Consider the following 18,430-nt stretch of genomic DNA (forward strand, 5'->3'; position numbering starts at 1 on the left):
AGTTACCAAGTCAGGGATTTCAATTACTGTGTCCTCGGGATTCTGCTGTGAAAATAAAATGCCTCCTATGTCAAAGTTCTTTGTAAACTTTAAAGCATTATTCTGCTCCCTCTTATTTTTGTGAATATTCCAGGAATGAAAGTGACTCTGTTTTTATAATGTATTCCTTGTAGTGGACTTTGAATCCTCAGAGGGTGAGAAGGGGTGAGGGTACTTTTCAAAATAGTAGGCTAAAGTAAAAAAAGGTTTCATAAGTATTGTCCCAAATATTTTTTTTAAAAATTAAAGAAATAAGAAATCTGTACTAACTGTGTTTTAATAGTTTGAGTAATTATTAGGCTTTTTTTTGGAATGGTCAATTTACAAAATTTAATTGTTTCTTTTAACAATTTATTTTTTACAAGTACTACATTCATATTTTAGAAAAATCATAGAATACATATTAACAGAAAGTAGGAAATAAAAGCCATGCAGTCATAAATAATCACTGTTAGTATTTAGATGCATAATATTTGATGTTAGATCATATTGTATATACTACCTTGAAGCATTTTCATTAAAACTGTATATTATTGACATCTTTCCGTGTCAATAAATAACTTCAATAGCATTGTTCTTAATGGCTTTATAGGCTTTTATTTATATGTTGTTTATTATTTTTCAGAGATGATATATTGATTTTCCATGTTCTTTTACCAAATGAAGGGTGGGTGTTAAAAGTTTAGACTGTAGACGAGACAGGTCTGTGTTCAAATCTCCCTTTTTACCATACAAGCTGGAAGTCTCAGCAAAAAGGCTTTGCCTCTCTATGTTTGTTTCTGTCTCTGTAAAATGTAAACAGTAAATTCAGCTTACCCTTGTTGTGAAGATTAAGGGTAATAAATGCAAGAGCTCAGAGCAGAACCCAACACACAAATATGTGATCAATAAGTGGTAATTATATTTAAGTTTGTGTTTGAAAACTTTGAAACATTTGTAAAACTTGTAAGGATCCTTTTATCTTCAAGCATGTAATTACTGAGTCCCAACACGGACGTTGTTCTCCCTGTTTTTCGTTTCGATTTTGGCTCTATCAGTTCCATTTGATCCTCCTAAACCATTAACTCTTGATTACAGGGAGTCTCACAGGAGAATAAACAGAGGAGGCAAAACAGCAGCAGGCCTCTCATCGCACTCCCAGCAGGAGACTTTTAAACCAATTGATGCTAAATCTCTTTAGACTTGAAGTCAAAAATCAAGACGTCCAGCATTTGGACCAGTAAAAAAGCAGATAGAACCAATAGAGGGTTAAATGTTAGATGTGAGAGATCAGAGCATGGCTTCCCACCTCTCCCTTCAAAGTAAAGGACACGGAGCTCTGGCTTTTACCTTTCCTAGTATCAGTTTACAAACTGTAAGATGAGAGTGTTTGTACTAGAAGGTCTTTAAGACCCCAGCTCTGGCACTCTATGAATATATAACTACTTACATGTCACCTCATACTACAATGGGGCGGCTCGGTGGTGCAAATTACTAAGAGTTGATCTATATACTTGGATCAAGGGCAAACCACACTGGTTATATTTGTATTTGGGGAAAATCTAGTTGAAATGAGTGACTAGAGAAGGACACAAATACCAAGGGAAAGGAAGGAAAAGAAAATGGAAAATAAGAGGGAAGAAGATTATGTTGTTGGTATGGTAAGAAGAGTCAGGTGTCTGTGTGTAAATGGAAGCATGGAATTTTATGTACAGGAAATAACATATTATTATTATTTTGTATTTACTGCCAACCTCCTCTCCTTCCTTAGCTTTGAAGATGGGAAGTTGTAAATATCTTGTCGCCACTTCAGCCAGGGTCAGCGGATCACTCTGATTCGCCATGCTCTAGGAAACATACCACCTCTATTGTATCTGCAAGCATGCATTTATAGGCATTGGTATTTAGTTTTAATCTTTCATTTTCCAACAGAAAGAACAGATTTTCTAAAGAATAAACAACTGTAGAGGAAATCACAATGTACTATAGCAAGGAGGTGCTACCCCAAGTCCAAATCTGCTAGAAGTGATTTCTATGAAACCTGGAGATACAATTTGAGAAAGAAGTCCAAAAATGATATCTTTCTTAAGCAATTGAAAAATAATTTAATTTTGTGTGTAATTCCTAAACATAGGGTTACTATAAAAGATTTATCATTACGTCTAACATGATGTCATGTCCTGAACTCTATCTAAATCCCTGAGGAGTCAGGGAGAAATAAAAGAATAATAACAATGGAAAAAAGTACTTTGTTAAAGAAAAGTAAAGCTTACAAAGAGTAGTATAACTAAAACAATATAACCAGACTTTAAGAAAGTCACTGGTGGAGAAGACACTGCACAAAAAGGCATAGACATTTTGCTGATAAATTAATCATTTGAGAGAATGAGGGCTACCCCCAAATTAGTGGCAAATCAGAGAGATCAGAGTTATTTTTGATATCCCAATAATGTCCAAGAACTTGGGAGACTAAACAAATGCAATCTGATGTTATGTTCTTATTTAGGGGAAAAAAGAAAATAAACAAATCTACCATGCATAAGGAGCAATAGTTCTTTGTTAAAATATATAAACTACCCACCCATGCCTCCAAACTAAAACAGAAAGCACCAACATGATCTGTATTTTGAAAGAGATCAAAGTAGGGATAAAGCTTGCAGCTCTAGGCAATTTTATGTGTGTGAGTTGACAGCAGTGGAAAATAAATTGCAGTGACTGGTCAACTGGAATGGCCAAGGCATTTCCTAGGATAAATGTTCAAAATCCCTTCAACTGTTAGTGACAATAAGACTATATATCACATAAAGCAAAATCTAATATAATATATATCATTCAAGTTTATCCCATTGATGAAAATGAAAGGAGTACTCTCAATAGATGAGGACAAAATAAAGGAGTTAGTGCTAATAAGTGATCAGGTGCTTGAAATATTCACAGTATTGTCTTTTATTTGGTAAACCTTATATGTAGAAATTGAGCCTGTCTGAAGAAATTTTAAAAAATGTAGCCGTCAGTTAGAATGATTTTGTAGTAATTCCTGTGAAGTGATGAGGCCCTGAATTAGAGTCATGGCAGGAGAAACAGAAGACAGGAATTTGAGAGCTGTTTCATAGGAAGACCAAAAAGAATTTTGCTTTTAATTGGATGATTTTAATGAAAAGCAAAAGATTTTAAAACCACATTTCAAGCCTTCATAACACTGACAAAAAATAGGAAAATTGGGAGAGGATCCATCATATCTCTTCATAACATAAAAGAGTTCTCAAACATGTGTAGTATAGAAATATTATAAAAACAAGGATTTTTTAAAAGTATAGTTAAAAACACATCTCCTTGTCTTTGTTCATGCTGGGGTTTTTGTTTGGTTTTGATTTTTGCTTTCCTTTTGATTCATTTCAGTCTCACTCTACCAAAATTCTACTTCTATTCCAAGCTAAATCCAATAATGATAGAGTTACAAATGACACTCTATAGCCTCTTTAACTGATTTGGTCTTTTTCCTACAATACCTGGCATATTGCTCTCAGAATATTATCTCCTCAAACGGAATGTGAAGTCTTTGAGGGAAGAAGATTTGTCTTTCAGCTCTGTACCCTCATTGCCCAACACAGTGCCTGGCCAAAGATAAACATTCAATGTATTAATTCATTTACTCTTTCACCATAGTAAACTAACAAGTTAAAAGATTACTACTTAGATAGGTAACACTTTGGGGCAAAACCTACCTAGTGATATGGAGTGTCTTAGTAAGAAGAGCTCCTTCTCCTGTCTTGATCGATAAAATTTAAAAAAACAATACCCAAGTATCATATCAAGGATACTATTCAGGAATCCTTGACATATTTTGGAAGAAATGTAAAACCAATAACCTGAGACTACAATCATTTATCATCAAGTAGCAGCTGTTGTTAGAATTGATATTGATCCTTGGTAAATTGCAACCAGAGTAACCTTGTTATATCATCACAAAATCTTCCCACTACATCATTTAGCTATGAGATGCTTCCTTAACATGTGTCCTTAGGTTTTTCTCTTCTATAATCAATCACAAAAGGAAAAAAAAGTTGTGTATAGAGGTAACCCAAAATGTTTTGGGGCATTTTTCAATTAAATATTTTCTAGAAGAAAATCTAATATGAATGCATAAAATAAATGATTATTTTGAAAAGTCATCCTATGAAAAGATAGTTAAAATTACAAGGAGCTCTTAAGTGATCTAGTTCAATCTTCTCAACATTGAAGTAAAGAAACTGAATCTGATTAAGTAATATGACCAAGGCTGAAGTGTCAAAGAGTTAGTTCTAAAACGTGAGATTCCTGACATCCAACTTAGTTTCTTTTATCCAATTATCATTAAGGAAATGAAAAGTGTTAGTTCCATAAGTTGTAAGAAGTTTAATAGCAACTTGAAATAAGGAACTTCCTTCCCGCAGCCTCTCTGTTATTTTAGGAATATGGCTCCCATGTGGGACTACTGAAAGCTAGACTTTATTAATTAATAGCTCTGCCTCTTATCATTTGTAAATTATCTAACCTCTCCATATATTAATTTCCTTAACTCTTAAAATGGGACATATATTATTACCTACCTCATAGAGCTTTGTGAAATTAAAGTGAAATAGTTAATTTAAAACACTTAGTATAGTACTTAGGTTATAGCAAGAACTCAAGTTTCAGCTGATATTACTATTACTATTTTTTTAAATTTCATAAAATAAGTCAAGGTTTTGATTTACTAAATTGTAAAGACAAACCCAATTGAAACTTTCATAGCTTCAAATGTCATTATTGAGAGTGACATCATTGTTTCTGCATTCTCATTTTGCTTGAATTTCTACTAGTTTAGGCATCATTAGGAAGCATACATAGCACAAGATCATAAATCCTACAGGGGAGGCCAAGTGTCTTATATTTCTCTTTCCATCTTCCTTCCTTCCTTCCTTCCTTCCTTATTTCCTTCCTTCCTCCCTCCCTCCCTCCCTCCCTCCCTCTCTTCCTTCATTCCTTCCTTCCTTCCTTCCTTCCTTCCTTCCTTCCTTCCTTCCTTCCTTTCTTTCTTTCTTTCTTTCTTTCTTTCTTTCTTTCTTTCTTTCTTTCTTTCTTTCTTTTCTTTCTTTCTCCCTTTCTCTTTTTCCTATAGATTAGTAAAAATCTCAAAGATCATTACAATATATGTTAAAACCCTTGCTAAAATATCTTCATCAAAGTTATGAAATTCTTAACTGATGGCAAAGTAATAGAGGTATAAAATAAAGTATATAGAATTATATTTTCTGAGCAGTCAAATATTCAGCTTATATTCAATTATTTAGAAGCTGACCAAATTTGTGAAATACCAAACCCCTTTTTCTTTCTTCACCCTTCACTTTTCCTGCCTATACTTTGTCCAGTTTTTCAGTTCATTTATATACCCATCCTAGAAGAGAAAGGACAAAGAGGAGGAAAAATGCAAATCTGTAAATAGAGTTATTTCTTAGCAGATTGGAAAGAAGTGGAGAAAACTTTAAATTGTAAAGTTTAAATTTACATTTAAACTTTGTGGATCCATTGTGGATCACCCGCTCTACCAATGTGGAGCAGCTACAGAGGAAGACAGTTCCTCTGTCTTCCCCTGGCCTGGCTACTTCATGTGTTTGTTGATGTTTTCTGAAAGAGGTAGGACACTTAATCTTTAAAACTACTCACCACAAATGACTGAATGATCCTGCAACAATTGAATCATGTCCTCCTCTATAAAAATGCACTGAAGCTTTTACATTAAATTCAACTTTCTAATATCATTAAAGCTAAAATATCTTTAGCTGCATCAATGTATTAGCCATTCTTATTCATTGCTGTTGCGTTCAATATACAGCTCATTATACTAAACAAACATAAATCTGGGTAACTCAAAAGAAAGAGACAAAACGTATCCATATTAACAGAAAAATAATCCGTGCAGAAATTCCAAAATTCCAACTGAACACTTAGTTGAAAATGTAAGGCAGTATGCATTTAAATAAATATGTCAAGAGAAAAGAAAGGCAGCAAGGAACCTAAAACCTCTTGATAGACTGAATATACAAACAGACAATGGCTGGATCATATATGAAATCAGTAGCCTAATTCACACTTAACAGCAACCTGCCCAGAAAACCATAGCCAAAATAAACAGCCCAGGAATGCAGTTGACTTATAAATCGGACTTGCAGGAAGCCTGATTGTTACCTTTAGTAGCAATTCAGGAAGCTAAACAATAACTTCTGTTAACAATTGGCCCTAAATGACCAGGATTTGATTAATAACTAGCAGCTTCCCTAATTTTTGTCACTACTTTCAACTTAGAGCCAACCAGAGAAAGCCAAATATGTACACCTAACCCATAGGATGCTCTGCTTCTAGTTAGCCCTCTTTTAGATTCCCTATGCCAATAGCCTCCAATCAGGCCATTCCTGAAGCCTTCCTTTTTCTCCACTGTAAATGTTTCCCATTCCTCCATCTGCCCTTGAGTCTCTCCCAAAACACAAGTGACAGTGGTTGACTCCCTTGTTATAGTAAGCTCTGAATAAATAGCCCTGAATAAATAGCTCTGAATAAATAGATGGTCTATTTATTTCAACACGATCAAACACCCACTGTACATCCATCAATGGACAACATGCTTGGATATATTAGAAAGTCAACCATCACAATATTCTGTGAGGAATTTTTTCGTCCCCATTTTACAGATACAGAGAACTGAAGTTTGCAGAAGTTTAGATAGCTTCTCACATTTTCCTATTCTACATCATGTTACAGTAAGTGCTTTTGGTATATTATTTTGGTAAAGTTTTTGAGATAATATTAAAAGGATATCTAACAATAATAACAACAATAGATATAAATTAGATGAATGTTTTCTAGCATTACTTGCTTTTGTATCTGGCAACTTGCTGGATAAAAGTCCACATTGTATTTTTAGTTGACTCACTGCTTTAAGGTTATTTAGAATCACTTTAAGGGTGATTCTAAAAGAAGGGAATAAGTATTGATTTGCCTAGCATTTCAGATACTCTGCAATTTTTTAAGTTAATTGCCTAACAATCATATATGTACTATTGTGTTTATTTTACAAATGAAGAAGCAAAGTTGTAAAGATATTCAGAACTTTAAGACTTTCAGCTAGTGAGCAGGGGAGTCTATATATAAAAACTGAATTACTTTTTGGTTTCAAAGTCCAACAAACATGCTCAAAACTCCTTTGATTAAAATTCACTTTAAAATGTTCCCTTACCACATAAGTTGGTCACAGAACCTAAAATTGAAGTAACATTTTCTAACTATAAAATAATACAAATTAGCTTTATAGGAAAGAAGGGGGGAAAACAGCATTTGCACATATTAGAAATTACCATACAAGTTACATAAAGCCAGACAGAAAAAATAGAAAAATATAGATGAATAATAAGGCTTTTTAATGCCTGAAAATAAAATGATATTTAAGAAAAATTCCTTTAACAAAGACCTGAAAAAGTAAAAGGAAATATACAGATAACATTGTTTAAATAATAACTGGAATAAGAAATCATGACTAAAGGCCAAATAATTCCTCATGCGGTTTCTACTTTCTTACTAATTCCCTTCAGTTAACTCAAACTTTCACTATGAATTCCTTGCACTGAGCATAAATTAAGATGAACAGAAAAGTTAGCATTTGAGAATCCTTATGAAAAGGAAAAGATTCAAGCCCTTGGCCTTTATAACATTTCATGTTAAGGAAGGAAACTATTTTCTTGAAATTTCCCTGTTTTAATAAAGGTAATGAATTTGTCACATAAAATTATAAATATCAAAGTCATGATTTGACCATTTTCCTAAGTGTACAGAGAAGAAAACGGTGCCTCTTTTACACACCTTAAAGGTGTTTTGCCTTGCCATAAACAAAACACTGGGGCTTCCCTGGTGGCGCAGTGGTTGAGAGTCCGCCTGCTGATGCAGGGGACATGGGTTTGTGCCCCGGTCCAGGAAGATCCCACATGTTGCGGAGCGGCTGGGCCCGTGAGCCATGGCCGCTGAGCCTGCGTGTCCGGAGCCTGTGCTCCGCAACGGGAGAGGCCACAACAGTGAGAGGCCCGCGTACCACAAAAAAAAAAAAAAAAAGAAAAAAAACATTGATGTTCAATATCAGTTGATATAATTTTTTAAATTTTTAGTTCTATCTCCCTATCTCCTCTCCACTGAGCTACAAGACAAATTTTTCATATGAATGAGAAATTACTTGAGGTCTCTATCTTTGCCTCTTTCTATACCAGACTTTCTAAATGGGGGAAGGTGGGCAAGAAGTATAGGGCAGGTTGGGAGATGCATTTTACAAGAAAAAACCTAGGGAGTTTCCCAAACATCATGTATCTCAGAGGTTGAGGTTGATGCCAAGAAAAACAACCATATTGAAAATAACACGTTCTAATCACTGTGAAGCAATAGTATGTGTAGTACAGGCAGACTGATCCGGCTCTTCCATTGGCCGTGTGAGTCACCTTTGGCCATTCAAGTCACTTAACTTTGTGAAAAGTTTCTTCATTTGTAAAATGGAAATAATGATAATAGAACCTCATGGGATTGCTGTAAGTATTAAGAGACAATATATATGTGTTGACACATAGTAAACACTAGGTTTATCATTGCTGTTAGTTTGAAACAAAGCAAATTACTTTGTTTTAGAGAATGAGCAGCAAATTGAAAGTTTTCTTATGCCGATGGTCAAGACAAAGAGGATGCTGTTTGTTCCATGAGCTACGACAATGTTCTTAGAGGGAGGAAGAGACCAAGAGAAAAGAATTGCTTTCTAGAAAAAATTAAGCATCACGTTTATGTCTTTTCAATTGAAGAAATTGATTACAGGCTTCTCTATGCTCCATAATGGCTAATGAATACTTGATTATAACACTATCATGCTACACTCTGTCTTTGTATCTGCGTGTGAGTCTTTTGTTAAACTTGGTACGTCTTGAAAGTAGTAGTTATGTCAAAATATTTGAATCTCATGTCTAATAATGGCTTACATGCAGAGGTACTCAATACATGTTGAATGTTTATGGTTTCCTTTGCTGTGCAAAAGGTTTTAAGTTTAATTAGGTCTCATTTGTTTACTTTTATTTTCATTATTCTAGGAGGTGGGTCAAAAAAGATCTTGCTGGGGTTTATGTCAAAGAGTGTTTTTCCTATGTTTTCCTCTAAGAGTTTTATAGTGTCTGGTCTTACATTTAGGTCTTTAATCCATTTGGAGGTTATTTTTGTGTATGGTGTTAGGTAGTGCTCTAATTTCATTCTTTTACATGTACCTGTCCAGTTTTCCCAGCACCACTTATTGAAGAGGCTGGGAATAAGTGAAACAACTTATTGTTACAAATGAAACAATGGACAAAGGATTAATCTCCAAAATATACAAACAGCTCATGAAGCTCAATATTAAAAAAACAAACAATTCAATTAAAAAATGGTCAGAAGACCTAAATAGACATTTCACCAAAGAAGACATATACATGGCCAAGAGGCACATGAAAAGATGCTCAACATCACTAGTCATTAGAGAAATGCAAATCAAAACTACAATGAGGTATCACCTCACACTGGTCAGAATGGCCATTACCAAAAATTCTAGAAACAATAAATGCTGGAAAAGGTGTGGTGAAAAAGGAACCCTCCTGCACTGTTGGTGGGAATGTAAATTGATACAACCACTATGGAGAACAGTATGGAGGTTCCTTAAAAAACTAAAAATAGAACTACCATATGACCCAGCAATCCCACTACTGGGCATATAGCCTGAGAAAACCATAATTCAAAAAGAGACATGCACCCCAATGTTCACTGAAGCACTATTTACATTAGCCAGGACATGGAACCAACCTAAATGTCCATCGACAGATGATGAATGGATAAAGAAGATGTGGCACATATATACAATGGAATATTACTCAGCCATTAAAAGAAACGAAATTGAGTTATTTGTAGTGAGATGGATGGACCTAGAGTCTGTCATACAGAGTGAAGTAAGTCAGAAAGAGAAAAACAAATACCATATGCTAACACATATATAAAATCTAAAAAATCTAAAAAAATCTAAATCTAAAATCTAAAAAATCTAAAAATCTAAAAAAATCTAAAAAATCTAAAAAAAAAAAAAAAGTGGTACTGATGAACCTAGTTGCAGGGCAGGAATAAAGACATAGACATAGAGTGTGGACTTGAGGACGTGGTAGGGGAGGGCAAAGCTAGGGCAAAGTGAGAGTAGTATCAACACATATACACTACCAAATATAAAATAGTTACCTAGTGGGAAGCAGCCCCATAGCACAGGGAGATCAGCTTGGTGCTTTGCGATGACCTAGAGAGGTTTGATAGGGAGGGTGGGAGGGAGGCTCAAGAGGGAGGGGATATGTGGATATATGTATGCATATGGCTGATTCACTTTGCTGTACAACAGATACTAACACGGTATTGTGAAGCAATTATATTCCAATAAGGATCTATTTAAAAAAAAAAGGAAAGGTCTGGAATATGTTAGGCACTTAATAAATGCTGACTCTATCAAAAAGTAAATAAATAAATAAATAAATGTTGAATGAATGATGAATGAATTTTCAAAAATAAACACGTGAATGAATACATGGATTGACAGTTTTCAGAGAAAGAATGGTATTCATATAGAGTGGGCTTAATATTTAAAATGAAATGGAAACTCCTTTCAGAAGCTTCTTTCAAAAGTTAAATCTGCATCTTAGAAATGATTCAGAAGCCCTCCCAATATGATTGATTTAGTCCAAAGGATTGCACACTGTTCTGTTACTACTTCAACTTGACAGAAGATTTTTAATGTCTCCTAAATGAGTAATAAAGAGTTGTACTTGTATTGTCTCTTGACTAATAAGTCATATCATTTTATTGAGAAAAACGTAGAGAGCCTATCTTGGGAAGAATTTTCATTTATATACAAACACATACAGATTTATTAGTTTGAATTGGTTGTAGATTTTCAAAAATTAAGGTTTTTTTTTTTAACTGACTTAAGATGAAGAAAAGTTTCTCCTTTTGAAATCTTGAAGATATTTCAGAGTGCATGTTGTATTGCGCATGCTTACCTTCCAAAATTAACTATATATGGCAAGCTTGGCATATCTTTTGTTGGTATAACTTGCTTTTTAATTTAGGAATCACACTTATTTGAGCTACATAATTTATTTGGTAATTTTAGTACTTACAATGTATTTCCAGGAATTTGTTTCTCAGAAATAATATGAGAGGTAGTATATAATTACTTCTTACCCTATTTGAGTCGATTCTTGCTCTGGAAGTATAGATGGGAGGTGGGATGTTGAAAGCCTGAGGGACCAGATATTCCTCAGCATCCATCATATCTTCTAAATCCTCTTCATCCAAGAGATTCTGAAAGAACTTGCTGTCGTTTGGACTGGGAAGCTTCATACGATCATCACCCTAAAAAATTTTCCATCAGATATACACACAGAAATGATTCTTTCCTTCATTTTAAATATGTGAACTTTGTAGCAAATTTATGTAATATCAAAATGGTTGCAAATTCATGCACTCATTAAACAAAATAATTATTTAGCACAAATACCAGCCAAATAGAAGCCTATAACATACTTAGATATGACACGGTAAGATAAAAACATTTAATACAAGAAGAATGTGATAAATGCCATTAGAGATAAATAAAGCAGAATGCTATGGCTATTTTGAGAGAGGCATAAACCATTTCAGATCTGAGAATAATGGTGGGTTTCATTGTCAAGATGGCGTTTGAGCTGTGACTTTAAGAGTATATAATAAAGAAAGAGCAATTGACTTATCAATCTTTATTATACTTGGTTGGTTTGATAGTGTAGAGCTATCATGATACATTGAATCCATGGTTTGCTCTATAGCATAATATTGTTAAAGTGATAACATTCAAAATCACAGCACTGGTGGCAAATAACATAAAGGGGGTGGGAGAAACACCAAAACAATAGTTACACTCCTACCTCATCTATTTCTTAAGTAGAATTTTAAAATTTGTTTTGTGATATTTTTGTAAACTTTTTAAAATTAATTAGGGAAAAAGTTAGCTAGAAATCATTATTTGCTAAAATCTGACTTTTATCTTCATGTCAGACTATTGATATGAAGATAAACACTACCTTGTTTTATTGAGGAATCTTAACTCAGTGTTATCCAAGGTCCACTTGTTTATGGTTTAGGTAGAATAATCATAAAGAAATATATTACAACTTTTAAATTATTAAATCCATTTTTTCTAGTGTTACATATAAAATGTTCTTTTGGTCTATTATTTTATTTTTGTACATTAATTCATCTGAATCTGAGTTATTACTTGAATATTGCATACCTCCCAAAAGAAAAAAAAAACATTTTAAAATATTTTTCTAGGAAATTAAATGTCAATTTATTGAAACTTTTAGTTCACTGCCTTCAAACATGGACACGATTAAAACAAAAATCCATCTTCCTTTTATTCCAAGAAGAGATGATTATAACAATGAACATGACTAGCAGAGTACTACAAGGCTTGTCTGAGGATAAAGGCCTTTTTATGTACATGAATAATCTTAATTATCTGGCAGTTCAACAGTAGAGGCACTTGAGTACTAAGGGAAGATGCTTAGAAGTGGTTCTGACATCAAGTAAAAGTCATTTCACACGGTATTTTGCTTAGCTAATTAATTAATTTGTGAATGATGACATCCATAGTTCCAAAGTCCAGATATTACTACTGTTTTGTAGTGGGTTTGTCATTGGGATATTCTCAAAAATCTAAGTCAAATGTACAAACCTGAATAACTAGGTATCTTTGAGGGTCTCGAGCCATCCTCGAAAATTCAGCAGCCAGTTCCTTAAATTTAGGTCTACTGTCAGCATCAATCATCCAACCTAGAAATTCACATGCAATAAAAGAGTCACTATATCCATAATTTTATGAAAATAAAGACTAAGTTTGAAACATATCATTTAAATAAAAATGATCTGACAAAGAAAGCTAATGAAAGAAACAATCCAATAGGTGAGATTCTATCGCAATCAGTTTGCTGACATTCATAACTAAATATAACATATTATAGAACAATACAAGCTTTTTATTTTGTTGATATAATTTAAAATTAATTTTTCATCATAGAAAATATAACCTAGGCTAACCATGGGAATTTACAGAATCTCAGATCTTTTTTCCGTAGGTGTGAAGAGAATTTAAAAATAAAAAAAATATTTTTCTTTGATGGGTATAGAAAAGGTGATTGGAATATAATTTATCATTTTATATCAGGAGTGACATGGAATAAAAACTGTGGTTGCAATGCTGTATACTGGCAAAAAGGTGAAAAAGGAATTGAAAGCAACTTTCTTATGCTACTTTTTTCCTGGTGGGAAAAAAATTAATGCAAAGTGATTGGTAATGTTTGTTCAGAAATAGTCATTAGCTTATCTTAGTACTAGCCTTTCCAGCATAAAATACTATCAGCAATTTACCAAGTTATGTATTAAGAGCCTTAACTCCCCAGGCTCTGTTTAACTGATGAAATGACAAGAATAAAGGCACCAAGCTTTCCTTGATTTTATTGCCAAATGACCCTTTTCTTAGATATTAAAACTCCTAAAAGTGAGGTAAAAGTCACTATTAGGCAAGATGTTTTCCTGATTTTTTATTATTCATCAGAGTATCTAAATGAAGTATATAAATCATCTCATGCTAGTTATGGGATCAAATTATGTAATACATGTATGTTTTTAAACTTTCTTCCATAGCTGACTACCGAAAAATGTTTGACCCAATAAAGCTATAAAACTTGTTTCCCCTTTTCTGCAAGTTCACTTTTTATTCTTGTTATGGGAAGTGTATGGGTGTCATTTTATGTATCATTAAAATTATTTGATTTTTTTCTCTCCTAACAAAGCTCAAATGCTCTATATTTTATATGTAACCACTAAAAAAAAAATGCTGTTGATACCAAGATGTTAATGAGAAAATCAATGTTTCTGGAACTCTATTGGAACCAGAAAAGGTTAAATTCTCAGTGAGGTATCAGTTTCTTTCCAACTAAATATTGAGTAAACAGAACTACACTTAGAGAAAAGGGCATGCTGACCTGAAGTGAAAAGCACATTTTTTATTTCTTCCCTCACTGTCAGAATGTATCACACATGTCATGAGTATAAATCTGAGTAGACCTGTCCAAAGTCTCTTATTAATAAGATGCTTATTCACCTTCACCAGTTTGTTTCTTTGCTAACCCTGTGTAAATCAAAAGGGGAAAACCTCTCATTACACAAGAAAGATTGCTGAATGCTAATCTCATTTAAATTAAGTCAGAAACTCCAGAGACTTCCCTAATTCTATTTAAATTAAGAGTCTAGGCTTCCAAAATACATTTATAACACATATGTGTCTGGGGCATAGAAGGGAGAAAGAAAAGTAAGATAGTTAGATGTAAACAAATGATCAAATTGAAAGAAAGTAAACATTCATAATCTTAGTAGTTCAATGTAGATTCATGTCTTTCCACTTCCCATTTTGCCTTGCTAATTTTCTGTTGACTGAAACCGGTAAATCTATTTCCATTTAATTCATTTTTTTAAACTATTAGTTTCAAGCTTTTTTCTTTATGTGCAGATCATTTATTTAGTCTGCTTTTTTCCTTTAAAGAGTATTAACATTATTGTGATTAATTACATCTCTTTATGAGAAACAGTTTCATTGTCATGGAAATGATAAGAATCAAAGTGAAATAAATAAGAAGTGTAAGAAACATACAATGTTGACTTCATAGCATGAAAGCATGATATTGCTTCATATTAACAAGAATCACAACAAACACGGGTTTACATGCTCCTTTTCACAATTATCTGTAAACTTTTATATTTTTCAATATACAGAAAAATTGTGCAGGTTGATTAATTACTAAGAATGATGATGAGGATGATAACATAATTTTGCAATCTTACATTTGACCATGACCATATAAACATCAATAGTGCAGATGGGAGGCTGGGGCAAACGTTCTCCTTTCTCTAACAAATCGGGGATTTCTCTGGTTGGAATTCCATCATAGGGTTTTCCTCCAAAGGTCATCAGTTCCCATATAGTGACTCCTAAAAGGGAGATCAAATTCTTACATAAGGATGTTAACAATATACTTTGAAGAAACCAGCAATATGCCTGTGGCAAAAGAATGCTTCTTAGAGGGCAATTAGAAATAGTCTAAAGAAAGGCTCTTCAGATTCCTATGTCCATATGAGAAGCCCAATGACAAAATGTTTGTGGGAAATTTGATTTTCTTATCATTGTCTTGAAATTTTTAATGGGTAGCAGAGACAATTTCAGAGTGGACAGAATCTGTTCCCCATTTCTACTTATAAGTAATGCTAATGATTGTTGACCCAATTTGTTTCACCACATTAGAGCCTATAAAACAATTTATTTACTATACACATGTGTACTCAGTACCAAATAAATATGATTAGGTAAAATCTGATATTGACTAATTTTGAGACTAGCATCTTTACTATTAAAAGCCCAAAAGGCCAAATTGGGGTTCCAGAACGATTACTTATGTTATAGTAAATAATTGTGCTTTTCTTTTTAACTAACACAAGGAGAACAAGTGGAATAAAAGAGATTCATTTCTTTAACACATATGAGAGACTGACTGAAGAATGATCCATATGTAAGATAAAATACATGTAAAGTGAGCTTTCGAAAATTGAAGTGAATCAATAATAGTGTATTCCTTAGACAATAAGAACGGTTTCTTGAATCACTAGAACACTGATTTCCTCAGTAAAAGCAAATACTCTAAATACTAGCATGTAAGTAGCCACCTTTGACAAGAATAATGACCTGATCTGAGTAATAACATACACAATACAGATCTCTTCTTTATAATCTAATAATTATATAATTTAAAAGTTATAGTTTTCTTAAGGATAAAGGTTGTTAGTTCAGAAATAGCTATGTGGGCACAATAGTATTAGCAAGTGAATTTTGATTGATGCATATACAAGTATCTTTTATATAAAATCTAATTATGGCTATGTTTTCTTTTCCACTGCCATCTGTAATGAATTATTTATTCAAACTGAAGTAATTTTTAGCTCATAAGAGTTATCATTGACATAATAAAAATGCAAAGCTTAAACTATAAAAGTATATGTAAACTTCAAATTATTCTTCATAATAGTATCCTTAATGATTATCTGATTTTTTTAGTTAATATTTACATCTTATGATTCTTAGGTATAATATAAACATGTAACTAGTGACACAATTTCACTGTTTGATCTTTATAAAACCCTACTTGATGTTGCATACTAAAGAATGATTCATAGAACTGATGATTAAAACTCAGTGTCCATGAGGCAGGCTGGAACAAGTTAAGAAGTAGATTACTGTCTATTTATGTTCAGTCAGTCATATTTATAGAATATGTATTTAATGAGAACATTTTATTAACTCATGTTTGCAGTTATAAAAGAATAGATGCTCTCACATCTCTATCAGAACTTCTAATATAAGCAAGATACAAAGCAACTACAAATTAATAGAAAATACAATAAACAGAAATACATATATACAAAAACTGAAGCAGAAAAATCAACCCCCCCACTTCTGCCAATAATATTCCAATTATATCTTGGCAGAGGTGATGATAAGTAGAGTCAAACAGAGATGGCTTCATATAGAAGAACAATCTCAAGACAGCTAAATTAGAAACATCTTCAAAACTTACAATTCTATCATTTGAAGATATAAACCATATTCAATGCATATTTATTTTTATAAAAATAAAGATGCACCCAGTGGCAATGTTCCACAAAGATTCACTGTAAACAAGATTATATATCTTTCTCTGCCTTTTATGCCTTTGCAACCAACTATGATATATCATAAAAATCTTAAAATGCCTTATGGATATGGGTTGATTAACTGGGCTATGTTTCAAAACAGAGTTCACTCTATCATTCTGTCTATCTATCATCTATTTATCTATCTATCTATCCATCTATCTATCTATTTTTACTGAACTGCTTCTGAGATGTTGCAATTCAACATGAACATTATAGCCTTAAAACAGGATTTTCTCTAAAAGATAAATTTTACTATTAAAAATGTGATTGCCCTGCCAACGTTTACTTTAATGTGTATATATAGTTACTTATTCTAGAGGTCATTTAAAATTTTCAGATTGTCATGTTTAGTTCAGGGAAATATAAGTAGGAAAAAAAAGGGAAAGAAAAGAAAAAGATATATATGATATTATTTAAATCTATCTTATAAAATATGTAAATCTATCTATATCATATAATATATAAGCTAATCTATACCATATAATATATAAATGATTATGTACATGCTAATGTATATCATATTCTATAAACATCTATCTCATATTTATAATGTATATGATATATATAATAAAAAAATAATATATATGATATATTTGTTTTTTATTTAGTCCTGACAGTTGAACTATGCTTTGTCAAGTATTCCTCTATACGTGCCTAAATCTCAAACACACAACACTCTACTGCTAAACTGAGCAGAATACATGAGGCCTTTGTGGAAATTTGAACACCTCCTATGGTTTACATGTGTGGAAGGAAAAACTATCCTATAGAAATGTCTTATTATTTTAAAGATAATTTATACTGTTCTAGATAAGAAGTATAAGTTCTTTAGTGACTTAATGATTTAATTTTCTTTCTAAAAAAAAAGTAAATAAACTAAACTTAAATTTGAGCAAAATAAATCGTATCATGCTTTCAAGTCTCACCACCACCATATTATTTAAAGAAGCATAGTGCTTTTTATTTGTAAGAGTGCTAGTTTTATATGGTATATTTAAACTTAGAAAAGATGTTGATTTATTCTTACTAATACTTAGATGGACATAAGTTGTAAATAGCCAGACAGAGGCTAAGAAGCTCATCTCAAAAACTGAGTTAAATGCAATTAAATAAATTTTCTAAATTTTCAAATCTCTATTTCCAGTTCATATTATAATTCTCTAATATATCTATTTACTCCAAAAGTAGTTTGTAAATTAAAATTAAAGCTGTAATTAGAAATCATCTCTCTTACCTCTCCCCTCACATTTACTACTCTCATCCTACTGATTTCAATAACTGTTCTTTGTTCTAACAATAATCTCTATTTTTTTTTTTACTATAGAACATAGATTCCCATAAGAAAAAAAATTTTTTAAACATTCATTGCATTTAGAGTTATGTTTTATTGTTTGTTTGTTTGTTTTGCGGTATGTGCGCCTCTCACTGTTGTGGCCTCTCCCGTTGCGGAGCACAGGCTCCAGACGCGCAGGCTCAGTGGCCATGGCTAACGGGCCTAGCAGCTCCGCAGCATGTGGGATCTTCCCGGACC

At 32.7% G+C, this 18,430-nt stretch overlaps 1 protein-coding gene across 4 annotated transcripts in view; it reads right to left on the minus strand.

The window, feature by feature from the left end:
• ERBB4 (erb-b2 receptor tyrosine kinase 4) overlaps nucleotides 1-18,430 on the minus strand; it is a 1,115,448-nt gene that overhangs the window by 26,565 nt on the left and 1,070,453 nt on the right. For all 4 annotated transcript variants that reach the window (XM_079925304.1, XM_079925305.1, XM_079925303.1 and 1 more), the window contains 3 exons: nucleotides 14,998-15,144; nucleotides 12,833-12,930; nucleotides 11,302-11,472 (listed from right to left, as the gene is read on the minus strand). In XM_079925304.1, coding sequence (XP_079781430.1) covers nucleotides 11,302-11,472; nucleotides 12,833-12,930; nucleotides 14,998-15,144 — 416 coding nt within the window. The remainder of the gene's footprint in view (nucleotides 1-11,301; nucleotides 11,473-12,832; nucleotides 12,931-14,997; nucleotides 15,145-18,430) is intronic.

This window comes from Stenella coeruleoalba (genome assembly GCF_951394435.1).
Source record: "Stenella coeruleoalba genome assembly, chromosome: 6".
Taxonomy (NCBI): domain Eukaryota; kingdom Metazoa; phylum Chordata; class Mammalia; order Artiodactyla; family Delphinidae; genus Stenella; species Stenella coeruleoalba.